The 21,102-nt window shown below is 46.2% G+C and overlaps 1 protein-coding gene across 1 annotated transcript; it reads left to right on the top strand.

Moving 5' to 3' along the window:
* The first annotated feature begins 17,487 nt into the window (after positions 1–17,487).
* Positions 17,488–20,414, top strand: LOC138369716 (uncharacterized). Its single transcript, XM_069333151.1, has 2 exons — positions 17,488–17,748; positions 18,972–20,414. Exons 1-2 carry the CDS (start codon positions 17,488–17,490, stop codon positions 20,412–20,414), a joined length of 1,704 nt encoding a protein of 567 aa, XP_069189252.1.
* The last annotated feature ends 688 nt before the right edge of the window (positions 20,415–21,102 follow it).

The following is a 21,102-nucleotide window of genomic DNA, read 5'->3' as shown; positions in this document are numbered from 1 at the left end:
ATATATATATATATATATATGTCGTACCTAGTAGTAAGAACGCACTTTTTGGCCTACTATGCAAGGCCCGATTTGCCTAATAAGCCAAGTTTTCCTGAATTAATTTATTTTCTCTAATTTTTTTCTTATGAAATGATAAAGCTACCCATTTCATTATGTATGAGGTCAATTTTTTTTATTGGAGTTAAAACTAACGTACATATATGACCGAACTTAACCAACCCTACCTAACCTAACCTAACCTATCTTTATAGGTTAGGTTAGGTTAGGTAGCCGAAAAAGTTAGGTTAGGTTAGGTTAGGTTAGGGTAGGTAGGTTAGGTAGTCGAAAAACAATTAATTCATGAAAACTCGGCTTCTTAGGCAAATTGGGCCTTGCATAGTAGGCTGAGAAGTGCGTTCTGGCTACTAGGTACGACATATATATATATATATATATATATATATATATATATATATATATATATATATATATATATATACATATATATATATATATATATATATATAACTGAAAACTCACACCCCAGAAGTGACTCGAACCCATACTCCCAGAAGCAACGCATCTGGTATGTACAAGACGCCTTAATCCACTTGACCATCACGACCGGACATAATGAGGTGATAGCCGAGGCTATTTGAACCACCCCACCGCCGGCACTCGGATAGTTATCTTGGGCATAGCATTTTACCAAATCACCTCATTCTTTGGGGCAACACGTGAGGAACACAAATGCGAACAAGCCTGAATGGTCCCCAGGACATATGCAACTGAAAACTCACACCCCAGAAGTGACTCGAACCCATACTCCCAGAAGCAACGCATCTGGTATGTACAAGACGCCTTAATCCACTTGACCATCACGACCGGACATAATGAGGTGATAGCCGAGGCTATTTGAACCACCCCACCGCCGGCACTCGGATAGTTACAAGACCATTCAGGCTTGTTCGCATTTGTTGTTCCTCACGTGTTGCCCCAAAGAATGAGGTGATTTGGTAAAATGCTATGCCCAAGATAACTATCCGAGTGCCGGCGGTGGGGTGGTTCAAATAGCCTCGGCTATCACCTCATTATGTCCGGTCGTGATGGTCAAGTGGATTAAGGCGTCTTGTACATACCAGATGCGTTGCTTCTGGGAGTATGGGTTCGAGTCACTTCTGGGGTGTGAGTTTTCAGTTGCATATGTCCTGGGGACCATTCAGGCTTGTTCGCATTTGTGTTCCTCACGTGTTGCCCCAAAGAATGAGGTGATTTGGTAAAATGCTATGCCCAAGATAACTATCCGAGTGCCGGCGGTGGGGTGGTTCAAATAGCCTCGGCTATCACCTCATTATGTCCGGTCGTGATGGTCAAGTGGATTAAGGCGTCTTGTACATACCAGATGCGTTGCTTCTGGGAGTATGGGTTCGAGTCACTTCTGGGGTGTGAGTTTTCAGTTGCATATGTCCTGGGGACCATTCAGGCTTGTTCGCATTTGTGTTCCTCACGTGTTGCCCCAAAGAATGAGGTGATTTGGTAAAATGCTATGCCCAAGATAACTATCCGAGTGCCGGCGGTGGGGTGGTTCAAATAGCCTCGGCTATCACCTCATTATGTCCGGTCGTGATGGTCAAGTGGATTAAGGCGTCTTGTACATACCAGTTGTGTTGCTTCTGGGAGTATGGGTTCGAGTCACTTCTGGGGTGTGAGTTTTCAGTTGCATATTGTCCTGGGGACCATTCAGGCTTGTTCGCATTTGTGTTCCTCACGTGTGCCCCAAAGAATGAGGTGATTTGGTAAAATGCTATGCCCAAGATTACTATCCGAGTGCCGGCGGTGGGGTGGTTCAAATAGCCTCGGCTATCACCTCATTATGTCCGGTCGTGATGGTCAAGTGGATTAAGGCGTCTTGTACATACCAGTTGTGTTGCTTCTGGGAGTATGGGTTCGAGTCACTTCTGGGGTGTGAGTTTTCAGTTGCATATTGTCCTGGGGACCATTCAGGCTTGTTCGCATTTGTGTTCCTCACGTGTGCCCCAAAGAATGAGGTGATTTGGTAAAATGCTATGCCCAAGATTACTATCCGAGTGCCGGCGGTGGGGTGGTTCAAATAGCCTCGGCTATCACCTCATTATGTCCGGTCGTGATGGTCAAGTGGATTAAGGCGTCTTGTACATACCAGTTGTGTTGCTTCTGGGAGTATGGGTTCGAGTCACTTCTGGGGTGTGAGTTTTCAGTTGCATATTGTCCTGGGGACCATTCAGGCTTGTTCGCATTTGTGTTCCTCACGTGTGCCCCAAAGAATGAGGTGATTTGGTAAAATGCTATGCCCAAGATTACTATCCGAGTGCCGGCGGTGGGGTGGTTCAAATAGCCTCGGCTATCACCTCATTATGTCCGGTCGTGATGGTCAAGTGGATTAAGGCGTCTTGTACATACCAGTTGTGTTGCTTCTGGGAGTATGGGTTCGAGTCACTTCTGGGGTGTGAGTTTTCAGTTGCATATTGTCCTGGGGACCATTCAGGCTTGTTCGCATTTGTGTTCTTCACGTGTGCCCCAAAGAATGAGGTGATTTGGTAAAATGCTATGCCCAAGATTACTATCCGAGTGCCGGCGGTGGGGTGGTTCAAATAGCCTCGGCTATCACCTCATTATGTCCGGTCGTGATGGTCAAGTGGATTAAGGCGTCTTGTACATACCAGTTGTGTTGCTTCTGGGAGTATGGGTTCGAGTCACTTCTGGGGTGTGAGTTTTCAGTTGCATATTGTCCTGGGGACCATTCAGGCTTGTTCGCATTTGTGTTCCTCACGTGTGCCCCAAAGAATGAGGTGATTTGGTAAAAAGCTATGCCCAAGATTACTATCCGAGTGCCGGCGGTGGGGTGGTTCAAATAGCCTCGGCTATCACCTCATTATGTCCGGTCGTGATGGTCAAGTGGATTAAGGCGTCTTGTACATACCAGTTGTGTTGCTTCTGGGAGTATGGGTTCGAGTCACTTCTGGGGTGTGAGTTTTCAGTTGCATATTGTCCTGGGGACCATTCAGGCTTGTTCGCATTTGTGTTCCTCACGTGTGCCCCAAAGAATGAGGTGATTTGGTAAAATGTTATGCCCAAGATTACTATCCGAGTGCCGGCGGTGGGGTGGTTCAAATAGCCTCGGCTATCACCTCATTATGTCCGGTCGTGATGGTTGTGGGAACCGACCTGTGAGATTTATATTTATTTAATTTATATGAATTTATATTTACGTTAATTTATATACTTCGATAGCAATTTGTATAATAATGAGTGGACTGTATTTCTGCAATAATCTCATAATCTCACAAATCGATCCTCTACACATTAGGGGGGGTTTATATTACACATATGCAGCCAATCAAATTACAGTAATAGCTACATACATTGATGAGGTTCCTTATCTTATAGTACAGCAGGTTAGTCCACCAGGTATAACTAGGGTGTAGACACCAAATTATCCTCTTTGAGGTAGCTTCCATATCACCCAGTAACTGGTGCACCAATCTTGCATCCTCGTCTTGACCTGTCAAAAGTGCGCTAGCTGTGAAGCCAGATACCTATATATGACAAGTATATCAGAGAAAACAGTACATGGAACATGAAGACCTGGCTTAATTACCTTTAGTTTGAGGCGATTTCGCGTTCTAACCGGCTAACCCTATATCCTGACATTAATGGCCATAAATGAATGATAAACGGGTTTCGGATAGACTTAACTTGAATTTGTAGACAGCGTGTTGACAATGGTACACCTTTGGGTTCCATAACACTACGTCCAAGTAAATTTAACAGGAGCCGAATTTGCTCCCGTGTGAGCCTCTGGTCTCGTATAACAACAATGGCTGCCCTCCTTCCTCCACTCTGACGCCTGGCTTACATTGTCCAGATTTCAGAACGTGATAGAAGGGTCACATTTACTCTACTTTAATATTGATAATTAAGTTAATTTATATAAGATGTTTTATGATGGTAAAGTCCAAAGACTAATGTATTTAAGAATAATTCCCACCATAATAGGTGGTGAATTATAATAGTATGTGGTGATGATATCCCGTTTTCTATAGACGGTAATTCCTCTACAAGTTACGTTTTCTATGGGTAACTTGTTGGTAATACAGTTATTATCTGTATGATTATTAAATGGTGTCGGATTTTCCGACATAATTCCCCAGGGGCTGCTCACGGGTCGAAGTCCTAATTAGAACAGACGAACACCGATACTCCTCCATCGAATTATTACATTAATTTGATGTTAGTAGTTAGTAATCACACATTTGTGCGTCTGTTCGTACAGGACGGATGTCCCGTACTAGAGTTGCAGGGGTTAGAAGTCTAATGCGATTTCATTTCCCTGTCAACTCTTGAAAGGCTAATATTCAAGCCTTATTACATATTATTTAACCCAGAAGACTGGATGTGATCAAGTACTACAGTCAAGTGTGATTCAGGGACTGCAGTGAGATCAGTGACATTAGATATAACTTGAAGTTTCTTCAGGTAACTGGTCACTGATATATAAACACTGAGGCCCATGGAATACATCTTGATTAAATAATAAATGTATCAAATCAGTCATCAGATTTATTGGGGTTTAATTTAGTTAATTGATTCAGAAGATTGAATAGCTCATCATTAAAGTAAAGTATGGTTCTGAGACTGCAGTGGGTTCAATGACATTGGTCGCAGTGACTTGTAGCTGTTTTAGGCTACTGTTCACTGATTTGCCACTGAGGCCTCATGAAATCATCTCCAGCTTCAAATGATGATACTAACATCAAGCTCTGTTGGTATAGTCAGCTGTAATCTCCTTAGTATAATGCTACTGGAGAAATATAATCAGCTGACAAATTTAGATTTCTATTGGTATTGTTTATCTGCAGGCATAGGTCTCCTCAGGCTTGATACTGGGCCTGAGAGTAATTTACCTCCTGCAGAGTTTAACATGGTTATACCCTGATATTTAGTAGGGCTACCAATGAATTGATGGTAGTAGTTTGTCCCCACAAGGACAGCCATTTGGCATTTGATTTGCTCAAATTTACCTGCAGCTGCTTGATAATAGCTTTCCAGGTCAGCATAATCAACTTGAGATTGTTGTGACAAATCTTCACATTTCTTGATCTGTCTTGTTAAGTGGCCTTTAAGACCTGCAAGGGTTCTTTTCATTCTCCCTGCATTATCCATACTGGCTAGTTGGTGAAGCCTTGTGGGACTTGTACTTGGGCTGCTCATAATACTGAACAAACACTAATGGTAGCCTAGGGTAAATTCTGCACTCACTAGGCAATAATCCTACCTCTACTAGAGGTTAGCACTTAAAATTAATACACATTATATATATACAATCATACACACTAATGATTTGAGTGATAAACCAGTGTCACTGGAAGTACCTTTAGGTTAGCTCTTCTATATCACCCTAGGATGGTAGAGACACTAATTAATCACTCAAAGGTGTAATGATCATAAGTAAATTATTATATATACAACTCAATTCGAGTTGATAAAAATTACACCCAAAATAGGGTCTGGACCATTCATTAATGGTGTTAGGTTGATCAATATAGTACAACTGACTATGGTAATAATGGGACTAGGATGAGCAATAATAGTTCAACTAGTCATTGGTAATATCCTACCCTGTTGTGGGTTGGCAATTAGTAAATATTATACTGTGATCACTAGTGCAATATATATTAAATAATTCTCTATTTTGGAGAAATAATATACACAATTATTGATAATAGCCTCTTAATTAGCCTCTATGAAACTTCTAATATTATCTAGAAGTATTAAATATTATTAGTGACCTCGCGAAATAAAGTCCACAAAATTCGTAGATAATCTCTCGCGAAATGTAACACCACGAAATCCGTGAACAATCTTGCGACAGTCACTAATTGGCTGGATTCTATATTAGCGCTGTCATTTCACGAAATAACACGCCACCAAATATCTGTGGGTGTGCATGAAACCGCTGACGAAGCTGAACTGGGCTGAGGGAGGCTCCTGAGCTCCCTCGAGGCTAGGCTGCCGTCTTGACTGCTGGCCTTTGTTTAAATCACACTGCACTAGTATATTCAATGAATCCACTGGTTAACTGGTTCATCCGGTACTAAGATGACCAAATGTGGGTTCATAGGATCGAATATTCCGGTTCCGAAGGTCCAAATAAATCGGTTTCGAAGGACCAAATAATTCGGGAACCGACCTGTGAGATTTATATTTATTTAATTTATATGAATTTATATTTACGTTAATTTATATACTTCGATAGCAATTTGTATAATAATGAGTGGACTGTATTTCTGCAATAATCTCATAATCTCACAAATCGATCCTCTACACATTAGGGGGGGTTTATATTACACATATGCAGCCAATCAAATTACAGTAATAGCTACATACATTGATGAGGTTCCTTATCTTATAGTACAGCAGGTTAGTCCACCAGGTATAACTAGGGTGTAGACACCAAATTATCCTCTTTGAGGTAGCTTCCATATCACCCAGTAACTGGTGCACCAATCTTGCATCCTCGTCTTGACCTGTCAAAAGTGCGCTAGCTGTGAAGCCAGATACCTATATATGACAAGTATATCAGAGAAAACAGTACATGGAACATGAAGACCTGGCTTAATTACCTTTAGTTTGAGGCGATTTCGCGTTCTAACCGGCTAACCCTATATCCTGACATTAATGGCCATAAATGAATGATAAACGGGTTTCGGATAGACTTAACTTGAATTTGTAGACAGCGTGTTGACAATGGTACACCTTTGGGTTCCATAACACTACGTCCAAGTAAATTTAACAGGAGCCGAATTTGCTCCCGTGTGAGCCTCTGGTCTCGTATAACAACAATGGCTGCCCTCCTTCCTCCACTCTGACGCCTGGCTTACATTGTCCAGATTTCAGAACGTGATAGAAGGGTCACATTTACTCTACTTTAATATTGATAATTAAGTTAATTTATATAAGATGTTTTATGATGGTAAAGTCCAAAGACTAATGTATTTAAGAATAATTCCCACCATAATAGGTGGTGAATTATAATAGTATGTGGTGATGATATCCCGTTTTCTATAGACGGTAATTCCTCTACAAGTTACGTTTTCTATGGGTAACTTGTTGGTAATACAGTTATTATCTGTATGATTATTAAATGGTGTCGGATTTTCCGACAATGGTCAAGTGGATTAAGGCGTCTTGTACATACCAGTTGTGTTGCTTCTGGGAGTATGGGTTCGAGTCACTTCTGGGGTGTGAGTTTTCAGTTGCATATTGTCCTGGGGACCATTCAGGCTTGTTCGCATTTGTGTTCCTCACGTGTGCCCCAAAGAATGAGGTGATTTGGTAAAATGCTATGCCCAAGATTACTATCCGAGTGCCGGCGGTGGGGTGGTTCAAATAGCCTCGGCTATCACCTCATTATGTCCGGTCGTGATGGTCAAGTGGATTAAGGCGTCTTGTACATACCAGTTGTGTTGCTTCTGGGAGTATGGGTTCGAGTCACTTCTGGGGTGTGAGTTTTCAGTTGCATATTGTCCTGGGGACCATTCAGGCTTGTTCGCATTTGTGTTCCTCACGTGTGCCCCAAAGAATGAGGTGATTTGGTAAAATGCTATGCCCAAGATTACTATCCGAGTGCCGGCGGTGGGGTGGTTCAAATAGCCTCGGCTATCACCTCATTATGTCCGGTCGTGATGATCAAGTGGATTAAGGCGTCTTGTACATACCAGTTGTGTTGCTTCTGGGAGTATGGGTTCGAGTCACTTCTGGGGTGTGAGTTTTCAGTTGCATATTGTCCTGGGGACCATTCAGGCTTGTTCGCATTTGTGTTCCTCACGTGTGCCCCAAAGAATGAGGTGATTTGGTAAAATGCTATGCCCAAGATTACTATCCGAGTGCCGGCGGTGGGGTGGTTCAAATAGCCTCGGCTATCACCTCATTATGTCCGGTCGTGATGGTCAAGTGGATTAAGGCGTCTTGTACATACCAGTTGTGTTGCTTCTGGGAGTATGGGTTCGAGTCACTTCTGGGGTGTGAGTTTTCAGTTGCATATTGTCCTGGGGACCATTCAGGCTTGTTCGCATTTGTGTTCCTCACGTGTGCCCCAAAGAATGAGGTGATTTGGTAAAATGCTATGCCCAAGATTACTATCCGAGTGCCGGCGGTGGGGTGGTTCAAATAGCCTCGGCTATCACCTCATTATGTCCGGTCGTGATGGTCAAGTGGATTAAGGCGTCTTGTACATACCAGTTGTGTTGCTTCTGGGAGTATGGGTTCGAGTCACTTCTGGGGTGTGAGTTTTCAGTTGCATATTGTCTTGGGGACCATTCAGGCTTGTTCGCATTTGTGTTCCTCACGTGTGCCCCAAAGAATGAGGTGATTTGGTAAAATGCTATGCCCAAGATTACTATCCGAGTGCCGGCGGTGGGGTGGTTCAAATAGCCTCGGCTATCACCTCATTATGTCCGGTCGTGATGGTCAAGTGGATTAAGGCGTCTTGTACATACCAGTTGTGTTGCTTCTGGGAGTATGGGTTCGAGTCACTTCTGGGGTGTGAGTTTTCAGTTGCATATTGTCCTGGGGACCATTCAGGCTTGTTCGCATTTGTGTTCCTCACGTGTGCCCCAAAGAATGAGGTGATTTGGTAAAATGCTATGCCCAAGATTACTATCCGAGTGCCGGCGGTGGGGTGGTTCAAATAGCCTCGGCTATCACCTCATTATGTCCGGTCGTGATGGTCAAGTGGATTAAGGCGTCTTGTACATACCAGTTGTGTTGCTTCTGGGAGTATGGGTTCGAGTCACTTCTGGGGTGTGAGTTTTCAGTTGCATATTGTCCTGGGGACCATTCAGGCTTGTTCGCATTTGTGTTCCTCACGTGTGCCCCAAAGAATGAGGTGATTTGGTAAAATGCTATGCCCAAGATTACTATCCGAGTGCCGGCGGTGGGGTGGTTCAAATAGCCTCGGCTATCACCTCATTATGTCCGGTCGTGATGGTCAAGTGGATTAAGGCGTCTTGTACATACCAGTTGTGTTGCTTCTGGGAGTATGGGTTCGAGTCACTTCTGGGGTGTGAGTTTTCAGTTGCATATTGTCCTGGGGACCATTCAGGCTTGTTCGCATTTGTGTTCCTCACGTGTGCCCCAAAGAATGAGGTGATTTGGTAAAATGCTATGCCCAAGATTACTATCCGAGTGCCGGCGGTGGGGTGGTTCAAATAGCCTCGGCTATCACCTCATTATGTCCGGTCGTGATGGTCAAGTGGATTAAGGCGTCTTGTACATACCAGTTGTGTTGCTTCTGGGAGTATGGGTTCGAGTCACTTCTGGGGTGTGAGTTTTCAGTTGCATATTGTCTTGGGGACCATTCAGGCTTGTTCGCATTTGTGTTCCTCACGTGTGCCCCAAAGAATGAGGTGATTTGGTAAAATGCTATGCCCAAGATTACTATCCGAGTGCCGGCGGTGGGGTGGTTCAAATAGCCTCGGCTATCACCTCATTATGTCCGGTCGTGATGGTCAAGTGGATTAAGGCGTCTTGTACATACCAGTTGTGTTGCTTCTGGGAGTATGGGTTCGAGTCACTTCTGGGGTGTGAGTTTTCAGTTGCATATTGTCCTGGGGACCATTCAGGCTTGTTCGCATTTGTGTTCCTCACGTGTGCCCCAAAGAATGAGGTGATTTGGTAAAATGCTATGCCCAAGATTACTATCCGAGTGCCGGCGGTGGGGTGGTTCAAATAGCCTCGGCTATCACCTCATTATGTCCGGTCGTGATGGTCAAGTGGATTAAGGCGTCTTGTACATACCAGTTGTGTTGCTTCTGGGAGTATGGGTTCGAGTCACTTCTGGGGTGTGAGTTTTCAGTTGCATATTGTCCTGGGGACCATTCAGGCTTGTTCGCATTTGTGTTCCTCACGTGTGCCCCAAAGAATGAGGTGATTTGGTAAAATGCTATGCCCAAGATTACTATCCGAGTGCCGGCGGTGGGGTGGTTCAAATAGCCTCGGCTATCACCTCATTATGTCCGGTCGTGATGGTCAAGTGGATTAAGGCGTCTTGTACATACCAGTTGTGTTGCTTCTGGGAGTATGGGTTCGAGTCACTTCTGGGGTGTGAGTTTTCAGTTGCATATTGTCCTGGGGACCATTCAGGCTTGTTCGCATTTGTGTTCCTCACGTGTGCCCCAAAGAATGAGGTGATTTGGTAAAATGCTATGCCCAAGATTACTATCCGAGTGCCGGCGGTGGGGTGGTTCAAATAGCCTCGGCTATCACCTCATTATGTCCGGTCGTGATGGTCAAGTGGATTAAGGCGTCTTGTACATACCAGTTGTGTTGCTTCTGGGAGTATGGGTTCGAGTCACTTCTGGGGTGTGAGTTTTCAGTTGCATATTGTCCTGGGGACCATTCAGGCTTGTTCGCATTTGTGTTCCTCACGTGTGCCCCAAAGAATGAGGTGATTTGGTAAAATGCTATGCCCAAGATTACTATCCGAGTGCCGGCGGTGGGGTGGTTCAAATAGCCTCGGCTATCACCTCATTATGTCCGGTCGTGATGGTCAAGTGGATTAAGGCGTCTTGTACATACCAGTTGTGTTGCTTCTGGGAGTATGGGTTCGAGTCACTTCTGGGGTGTGAGTTTTCAGTTGCATATTGTCCTGGGGACCATTCAGGCTTGTTCGCATTTGTGTTCCTCACGTGTGCCCCAAAGAATGAGGTGATTTGGTAAAATGCTATGCCCAAGATTACTATCCGAGTGCCGTCGGTGGGGTGGTTCAAATAGCCTCGGCTATCACCTCATTATGTCCGGTCGTGATGGTCAAGTGGATTAAGGCGTCTTGTACATACCAGTTGTGTTGCTTCTGGGAGTATGGGTTCGAATCACTTCTGGGGTGTGAGTTTTCAGTTGCATATTGTCCTGGGGACCATTCAGGCTTGTTCGCATTTGTGTTCCTCACGTGTGCCCCAAAGAATGAGGTGATTTGGTAAAATGCTATGCCCAAGATTACTATCCGAGTGCCGGCGGTGGGGTGGTTCAAATAGCCTCGGCTATCACCTCATTATGTCCGGTCGTGATGGTCAAGTGGATTAAGGCGTCTTGTACATACCAGTTGTGTTGCTTCTGGGAGTATGGGTTCGAGTCACTTCTGGGGTGTGAGTTTTCAGTTGCATATTGTCCTGGGGACCATTCAGGCTTGTTCGCATATATATATATATATATATATATATATATATATATAAACTGAAAACTCACACCCCAGAAGAGACTCGAACCCATACGACCAATAGCACTCTGCTGGCGTACAGGATCCCATAACCGCTCGACCAACACGACCGGACAAAAGAGGATGGTAGCCGAGGCTATTTCCATCCCCCCGCCGACACTCGGTTGGTAATCTTGGGCATGGTATTTTATCAAATCACCTCATACTTTGGGGCACACGTGAGGGAACACAAATGCAAACAAGCCTGAATGGTCCCCAGGACTCTATGCAATTGAAAACTCACAGCCCAGAAGTGACTCGAACCCATACTGCCAGGAGCACTCTGCTGGTGTACAGGATCCCTTAACTGCTCGACCAACACGACCGGAAACCGAAAATAGCCTCAGCTATCATCCTCTTTTGTCAGGTCGAGTTGGTCGAGCGGTAAGGGATCCTGTACGCCAGCAGAGTGCTCCTGGCAATATGGGATTCGTGTCACTTCTGGGGTGTGAGTTTTCAGCTACATATAGTCCTGGGGACTATATGCTCTGTACTAATATGGGACTATATGGCTGCATAGTAATTTAGGTTGCTTTTTCTCTTTGATGGTAATATCAATCTCATAGTTCCTTTCCGATGTCCGTCTAATGTTAATGTAATCGTTCCTAGCTCTGTTGCATCTGATCCTGTTGTCCACTGTCCTTTGTCGTCTGTACTTCCTCCACTCCCGTCTGCTGGCCATTTTTGCTTCCTGACACTGTTTATTAAAACATGAATTATTATATTCCCTCTAATTTTTTCCCTTTACTGTTGGTATAAATCTCTCTTCGGCCTTCTGGCATTTCCGTATGACTAGGTCCATCATATCTTGGACTGTTTTTCTTCTAATTTGTTCCTCCCACTGCACTTCTCCCAGATAGTCCCTTATTCTCCTGTAGTCCCCTTTCCTGTAGTCAACTCTCCTTTCCCAGATCTCGTTTCCCATGGTCACAAGTTTGAATTCCATCATGTAGTCAAAGACTAGGACACAATGGTCGCTGGCCCCTAGAGGTATTTCATGCTCCAAATTCTCGATGTCTTCTACGTTCTGGGTGAAAATCAGGTCTTATAGACTCGGTGCATCTCCTCCTCTTTCCCTTGTGTCTTCCTTCACATGTTGTGTTAGGAAATTCCTGTCTATAACATCTACTAACCTTGCTCCCCACGTTTCGTCCTCTCCATTGGGATTCCTTGATTCCCAATTTATCTCTCCATGATTTAGGTCCCCCATGATCAGCAGCTTTGCTCTCATTCTGTGGGCTAGTGTTGCTGCCTTCTGCAGTTCATCTATGCATGCCTTGTTGTGGTCATCATGCTCCTGCCTGGGTCTTTTACTGTTTGGTGGGGGATTGTAGAATACTAAGATCCCAATCTTCCTCCCATCTGCTGTCAGAGTTCCAAGTATGAAGCTTGTGCACTGATTGGTTACCCAATTTCCCAGGTCTTCAAACCTCCATTTCCTCTTTATTAGGTGTGTCACTTTCTTTCCCTGTCTCTGTGTTCTCTCTTTTCGTGTCACCTGGTAGCCTTCTGGAAAGATTGCATCCGAGATCATGTCATTTATAGAATTTCCACAATTGCAACTATGTCAGGATCTGCCTCACTCACTCTTTCTTGTATTTCTTCTGCTTTATTGGTTACCATCAGCACTGGTGTTCCGAACCTTGGGATTCTTCATGGAAACTCTTGTACCAGAGTTTGCCCTTTCTCTGAGGGTCTGGGGGGATCTGGGGGTGTCTGGGGGTGAATGGGGGTACTAGGGGGGGGGGGGTGAATGGGGTCTGGAGGGGTGCTTGGGGGGGGGGCCAATGGAGGCTGGGCATCTAGGAAGGTAGGAAGGTCTGGGGTAGGGCTTGGGTAGGTAGGTGTGGAGTAGGAAGGGCATACTGGGTCTGGAGATTAGGGAGGGTCTGAGAGGCATAGAGGGGTTGAGAGGTTGGGAGGGGGGGGGGTGAAGGATAGACGGGGATGGATAGTGAGAGTGGGAGGGAGGTTGAATTAGTCAGGGGGAACTCAGGGGGTAGGTGTGGGCATTTGGACAGAGGAAAATGGAGGAAGAGGTGGGGGGGGGGGTTCTCCTAATCCCCCATGGGGGGGTCCATGTGACCCCCTTGCAAGGGTAGGGGGTCACATGGAAGGAGAGGGGATGAGGAGGGGTGAGGGCTGGGCGGGTCTTGGAGGGGTTGAAGGGATGAGAGCTGGGCGGGTTTTGGGGGTTGAGGGAATGACAGCTGGGCGGGTTTTTGGGGGTTGAGGGGATGAGGGAATCCTTGGAATGTGGGATGAAGCAGATGGGTATGAATGCAATGGGGTCAGAGGGGTCAGGGGAGGTGTTGGGGAGATAAGCAGGGGCAGGAGGGCTGATTTGGGGAGGGAGTGACCTGGGAAGCAGGTGTGGGCTCGTTAGCACAGGATGGGGCATGGGGGTGAGTTAGCACTGGGGTGGGTAACTACGCTCAAATGGGACAAGGTGTGTTGTGGAGGTCGGCTCGCCCTGTGGGCTATCTGCTCATCTTTTGATATGTATCTGTCAATATACATATTGTAATAGTTTTTGCTACGTTTGAGTAAGTTCTTGTGTTGCAGAATGTAATCCACAGCCTTTTCGTTAGTGAACTGTACCAGGACAGGTCGTTTCTTGTTACAGTTATAAGCCCCAATGCGGCAGTGGATTCCCACCTCATTCCCTGCCATCTTGGCTCTGATATCAGTCAAGATCCCCTGTAACTCACAATCTTCAATCTCCATCCTTTCCTGCCTCGATGATGCCTATGCTTCAAGTAATCTATGGATTATGATTGACCTTTTTCTCAGTGAAGGGTCATGCTGGTCGCCTCACCCCTGGCAAACCCCCCATCCCTCCCACACTCACTACTCCATCCCCCACCACTGCCCCCTTCCCTTGCCATGTTTCCCATATTCCTGCAAAATTCAGTTGCAAGCCTAGTTATCTTACTTTCCCATGCCACTCTGCTCTTTTCTATTTCTTCTTGAATATAGTCCATAAACTCTCGTTTTTGTCTCTGAACCTCGTCCTGTATCTTATTAAAGATTTCACTTTTAATCCCATGGATTAGATCATCTATCCAAACATCCCTCTTCTCTACAAATTTCCCAACCATCTTCTCCACAAACCTATCCTCCTCTTCAATCATAATACTGCTGGACCTAGGCACCCTTCCTGACCTAATGATTCCTATAATCCAACCTTACCCACAGGGGTTTAAATTACCTTACCAACCCGTTAACACAAAATAGGCAAGTGATTCTCCAAGAGTCTTCCCACGTGGTGTTGGGAGGGTTGCTGCCGGGGTGAGGTCATGGTCGGTCACAGGGCTGCTTCACTCTTCACACTACCACAATGCGTTCAACAACTATTTTCAATTACACTATTTCTACTGTTTTTCTTCTCTACCTTATGGTTTTAGTCAAAAACCAAGTTTTTTTTTTTCACCTGTATACACTATTTTCACTTCAAAGTAGCCTGATTACCCCTCCCACTGCACTAGTGACCCAGGATCTCCCAAACCCACGTCCATCTAAAACGAGGGTCACAACACAAGTTGTGTGTGTGTGTGTGTATGTGTGTGTGTGTGTGTGTGTCTACTCACCTAGTTGTACTCACCTAGTTGTGTCTGCAGGATCGAGCATTGACTCTTGGATCCCGCCTTTCGAGCATCGGTTGTTTACATCAATGACTCCTGTCCCATTTCCCTATCATACCTGGTTTTAAAATTATGAATAGTATTTGCTTCCACAACCTGTTCCTGAAGTGCATTCCATTTTCCCACTACTCTCACGCTAAAAGAAAACTTCCTAACATCTCTGTGACTCATCTGAGTTTCAAGCTTCCATCCATGTCCCCTCGTTCTGTTACTATTCCGTGTGAACATTTCGTCTATGTCCACTCTGTCAATCCCTCTGAGTATTTTATACGTTCCTATCATGTCCCCCCTCTCCCTTCTTATTTCTAGTGTCGTAAGGGACAGTTCCCTCAGGCGCTCCTCAAACCCCATCCCTCGTAGCTCTGGGACGAGTCTCGTTGCAAACCTCTGAACCTTTTTCAGTTTCATTATATGCTTCTTCAGATGGGGACTCCATGATGAGGCGGCATACTCTAAGACTGGCCTCAAGTAGGCAGTGTAAAGCGCCCTAAATGCCTCCTTACTTAGGTTTCTGAATGATGTTCTAACTTTTGCCAGTGTAGAGTACGCTGCTGTCGTTATCCTATTTATATGTGCCTCAAGAGATAGATTAGGTGTTACGTCCACACCCAGGTCTCTTTCGCGCGTCATCACAGGTAAGCTGTTCCCCTTCATTGTGTACTGTCCCTTTGGTCTCCTATCTCCTAGCTCCATTTCCATAACTTTACACAACCTGTGTAAAGGATACACACACACGTGTGTGTGTGTGTGTGTGTGTACTTACCTAGTTGTGCTTGCGGGGGTTGAGCTCTGGCTCTTTGGTCGGACTGGTCTTTGGTGTGTGTGTGTGTGTGCGTGCGCGTTGGTGTTTGAGCGCATGTGTGTGTGTGTGTGTGTGTATGAGTGTGTGGTGTGTGTGTGTATGAGTGTGTGGTGTGTGTGTGTGTGCGCGGAAGTGTTTGAGCGTATGTGTGCCTGTGTATGAGTGCGTGTGTGGTGTGTGTGTGTGCGACTTTATGTGTGCATTTTGCTGGAAAACATTTTTTGAAAAAGGTTCGTGACTCTCCGTTGTTCGCCAGATTGTGTTCATTCACCATAAAGAATTGCTTCAATATTGCCAGCCAACGTTGTGTGAGAAGAGTAACCAATACCAGCCAATATTTGGGGGAAAACAGGAGGACAATTTTAGTTCTGAAATTATACTCCGAATTACAAAATAATTATTTGATGAAAGGCTAATTTATATTGTAGCTCGCACTAAGTTAATTTAAAGATAATAAATAAGGATACAAAAAGAATTACATATTTTGTTAAAGTTAAAATTGAAGAACAAAAAAATTGTTTCAAATCGCATATTACCAACTAGTACGACTTCCAAAACAAAACCTAAAACGTTCACTCTCCTCATGGTCTCTGTACCCTGAAGGCAGCAACCGTTTTCTCTCTGAACAGCAAAATAAGAGCGTTAGAACAACTGTATATCTGTCAGTGCGTTTTAATCACGCTAATTAGTGTCTCGTTAAACTCTTATAGCATCTTTAGTGCACAATTGCCATATGAGCCACAGGTTTACTTGACTATGGGAGTGATGCTAAAGTCATGTGCCACCCATTTAAAGGGAGGCAGGGAAAGTATACAATATTAGTTGTGCAGGGGTTTGCTGCCTCGGAGATCTTTCCTACTAGACCTCCCAATAGCTCAGTGGAAGAGTGGTTCAGTGGTTCAGTTGCTCAGTGGGTCCGTGGTTCGAGTCTCATAGTGCCTAAGTGAGTGAAATGTTCATTTCCACGATAGTTGTCCACATACATATTATATACATACATCTGTAATATGTATGTGGGGTTTTTATGCCCATAATTTATTACATTTATGACAGAAGACTTAGACACAAAATTTATTATTAAATATTGTTCAAGCCTTAGAAAATATATATCTTTTAAAGTACGCAATAAAAATATGTCAATAAGTGAATGAGGTCGTTCCTGGGGCGTGGCTGGCCACTCCACACACATGGAGACAAAGTGGCTAATGTGTAGAAGATATATTGGTCATGCCTCCGAAAGACTTGCTCCCAGGAGCTGCCTCTATACACACCATCCTGATGTATATATAATATGTTTCCTCAGCACCCTCCTTGGAGCCCCCCTCGGGTCTAACGCCATTGAGGAGATCCTTGACAAGAAAATCGCAGACCTTAAGAGGATGGAAGACAGAATAGGTGACATCGATGCCCACGATGCTTTTTATCTCCTCACCAAATGCCTATCCCTTCCCAGGCTAACCTACTTTCTGAGGTGCGCCCCATCCTACGACAGCCGAAAGCTTGAAGAGTATGACCTCTTACTGAAGACCATGCTGGAAAAAGTTGTTAACCTCTCATTCAACGAATGCCAGTGGAAACAAGCCACTCTTCCTGTTAGGCTCGGTGGCTTGGGTGTCCGCACCGCTACCCAAATTGCTGTCCCAGCCTTCCTGTCTTCCTCCTCAGCATCAGATGACCTGGTTAAGGAAATTCTACCTGACACCCTGAGTGATGTAGCAGGGATATAGGACCCCCACTACACGGAATGCGACACGAAATGGGGTGCCATGGCAGACCCAGCACTCAGACCAGCCATGCCGAATGCCAAGAAACAATCCCGTTGGGACAGTCCCATTGTAGACAAAGAAGCCACAGCTTTGCTGGAGGCAGTAACAACCCCCAGTGATCGTGCACGCCTCACAGCCGTGCAGGCTCCCCATGCAGGGGACTTCTTTTTGGCAGGCCCTATGTCTGCGACAGGCCCACGTCTTGATCCGAAGGAGCTCCGTATTGCAGTTGATATCCGTCTTGCTGCCCCTATCCACACTGTTCATAGGTGTATTTGCGGCGAGGCAGATGCTGACGAATATGGATTGCATGGCCTGCACTGTGGAAAATCTGGTGGTTGGCACACTAGACACGACGAAGTCAATGACATCATTGAAAGAAGCCTTGCCTCTGCTCAGTGTCCAGCGGAGAGAGAGCCCCACAACCTACTGAACCGTGACTCTGTTAGCTTTGCCGGCCGATCAGACGGAATCACACTGCGACCGTGGAAGGGTGGCAGACAGTTGGCATAGGACTATACTTATGTATCCACCCTGGCAACCACATACATCACCCTCTCTGCCGGCACAGCAAGAGCCGCGGCAACACGCAGAGAAAGACACAAGTCAGTCAAGTACAGGCAATTAGATCATTGGTACAACTTCGTTCCAATAGGGTCTGAGACCCTAGGCCCATGGGGAGAGAGTGCAAGAAGGTTTCTTAAGGATATTGGTTCCAAGCTCATTGACACCACAAGAGACCCTAGAGCAGCAAGTTTTCTCTTTCAGCGCCTCAGTGTCGCGATCCAGAGGGGGAATGCTCGCTGCATCCTCGGTTCCTGCCCGGCGTCGGAGGAGTTCGAGGAAATCTACAGCCTCTAGGAAGCGAACTTTTTTTTGTGTCCTCTTAATGTTAATTTTTTGTATAAAATCAGATATGTAACTGTATAACCTTGCATAATAAAGTGTACACCATAAAAAAATGGGGTTGTAGGAGAAGCGAACACTCTTACGTATTCAGAGTTAAATGGCAAGTTTTTCCCTGAATGCTCTGTGTTCCCTTCTCTAAGACTGTGGGTCCCTATAATTGCACCAGAGGTGGTTATCTTGAGTTGATTGTGGGGCATTAGTGTCCCCGCGGCCCGGTCTTTGACCAGGCCTCCACCCCCAGGAAGCAGCCCGTGACAGCTGACTAACACCCAGGTACCTATTTTACTGCTAGGTAACAGGGGCATAGGGTGAAAGAAACTTTGCCCATTGTTTCTCGCCGGCGCCTGGGATTGAACCCAGGACCACAGGATCACAAGTCCAGTGTGCTGTCCGCTCGGCCGACCGGCTCCCTTAGGACCGGAGGTACCGGAGGACCGGTACCTCCGACTGGTACCCACCCCTATATGTTAAATATGGACGATACACTAATAATGTTCAGTATAGATAACCCAAACATATCAGGTTACCAACCGTTGGATAAAAAGGGTGTAGCAACATACCCTCAGGTCCCTTAGGACAACAAGGGTGTAGCAGCATACCCTCAGGTCCCTGAGGACAACAAGGGTGTAGCAGCATACTCTCAGGTCCCTGAGGACAACAAGGGTGTATCAGCATACCCTCAGGTCCCTGAGGACAACAAGGGTGTAGCAACATACCCTCAGGTCCCTGAGGACAACAAGGGTGTAGCAGCATACCCTCAGGTCCCTGAGGACAACAAGGGTGTATCAGCATACCCTCAGGTCCCTGAGGACAACAAGGGTGTAGCAGCATACCCTCAGGTCCCTGAGGACAACAAGGGTGTAGCAGCATACCCTCAGGTCCCTGAGGACAACAAGGGTGTAGCAACATACCCTCAGGTCCCTGAGGACAACAAGGGTGTAGCAGCATACCCTCAGGTCCCTGAGGACAACAAGGGTGTAGCAGCATACCCTCAGGTCCCTGAGGACAACAAGGGTGTATCAGCATGCCCACAGGTCCCTGAGGACAACAAGGGTGTATCAGCATGCCCACAGGTCCCTGAGGACAACAAGGGTGTATCAGCATGCCCACAGGTCCCTGAGGACAACAAGGGTGTATCAGCATGCCCACAGGTCCCTGAGGACAACAAGGGTGTATCAGCATGCCCACAGGTCCCTGAGGACAACAAGGGTGTATCAGCATGCCCACAGGTCCCTGAGGACAACAAGGGTGTATCAGCATGCCCACAGGTCCCTGAGGACAACAAGGGTGTATCAGCATGCCCTCAGGTCCCTGAGGACAACAAGGGTGTATCAGCATGCCCTCAGGTCCCTGAGGACAACAAGGGTGTATCAGCATGCCCACAGGTCCCTGAGGACAACAAGGGTGTATCAGCATGCCCTCAGGTCCCTGAGGACAACAAGGGTGTATCAGCATGCCCACAGGTCCCTGAGGACAACAAGGGTGTATCAGCATGCCCTCAGGTCCCTGAGGACAACAAGGGTGTATTAGCATGCCCACAGGTCCCTGAGGACAACAAGGGTGTATCAGCATGCCCTCAGGTCCCTGAGGACAACAAGGGTGTATCAGCATGCCCTCAGGTCCCTGAGGACAACATGGGTGTATCAGCATGCCCTCAGGTCCCTGAGGACAACATGGGTGTAGCAACATACCCTCAGGTCCCTGAGGACAACATGGGTGTAGCAACATACCCTCAGGTCCCTGAGGACAACATGGGTGTAGCAACATACCCTCAGGTCCCTGAGGACAACATGGGTGTAGCAACATACCCTCAGGTCCCTGAGGACAACATGGGTGTAGCAACATACCCTCAGGTCCCTGAGGACAACATGGGTGTAGCAACATACCCTCAGGTCCCTGAGGACATCATGGGTGTAGCAACATACCCTCAGGTCCCTGAGGACAACATGGGGGATAGCAACATGCCCTCAGGCCCCAGTGGACCACCGTCAACAGCGCGCATCATAGTGGTGAAGTAAGATGCCACATTTACATCAGAGATATTGGCCCGGTGGCCTGGGGGCCCGGGGGCCCGGGGGCCCGGGGGCCCGGGGGCCCGGGGGCCCTGCTCTGTATACGCAAGTCGTCGTCACTCCTGAGTGCCGCTGACTTAACACAACTTTGAATATAATAATAGCAGGTATCATTGTGTAGTGTAGTGTCCTGGTTCCTTAGCTTACTGTTGTGTTAAGCTTAGTTACTTATTTGATAATCCCCTTTCCCACTTCTTGCTCTGAGTGCAGGTGATACCTTCTCCCGTCCGTCACCCTCATATGGGCTGCATTATACCTGATCGCGCAGGGAAACAACTGGATGAAATTTAAGCACAATCCACTTCTATGGAAAACATAAGAGACAATTTACCCTTCAGAGTTATCAGTAATTACCATGCATAACACTGGGCGCCTCAGAGGCCCTTTGTGTCGCCTCTATTGGGAATAACATCATGCAATATTCCTGTCTTGTTACTACGACACCTGTCTGTCCTCCAGTACATGGGGCTTGTGTCAAGACAGTGTGATGGTCGTGGTGCAGCGGTGAGCACTCTCGCTCCTTAAGTGTGACGACTGGGGATCGAATCCTTGCTCCGGTCCGTCACTTCGTTTGTTCTTTATCACAACTGTCACAACTCTAACCACCATCACCACCATCATCACCATCACAACA

The sequence above is a fragment of the Procambarus clarkii genome, chromosome 29 (genome assembly GCF_040958095.1).
Source record: "Procambarus clarkii isolate CNS0578487 chromosome 29, FALCON_Pclarkii_2.0, whole genome shotgun sequence".
Classification (NCBI taxonomy): Eukaryota; Metazoa; Arthropoda; class Malacostraca; order Decapoda; family Cambaridae; genus Procambarus; species Procambarus clarkii.
The sequence above is the reverse complement of the archived record's forward strand: the minus strand, read 5'-3'. Positions and strand labels throughout refer to the sequence as shown.

Bases quoted from the DNA above. Each gene is read 5' to 3' on its own strand.
- LOC138369716 (XM_069333151.1), top strand. From the start codon at position 17,488: ATGGCAGACCCAGCACTCAGACCAGCCATGCCGAATGCCAAGAAACAA. The intron at 17,749-18,971 runs GTTCATAGGTGT...CAGGTCCCTTAG, and splicing joins TTGCTGCCCCTATCCACACT to GACAACAAGGGTGTAGCAGC.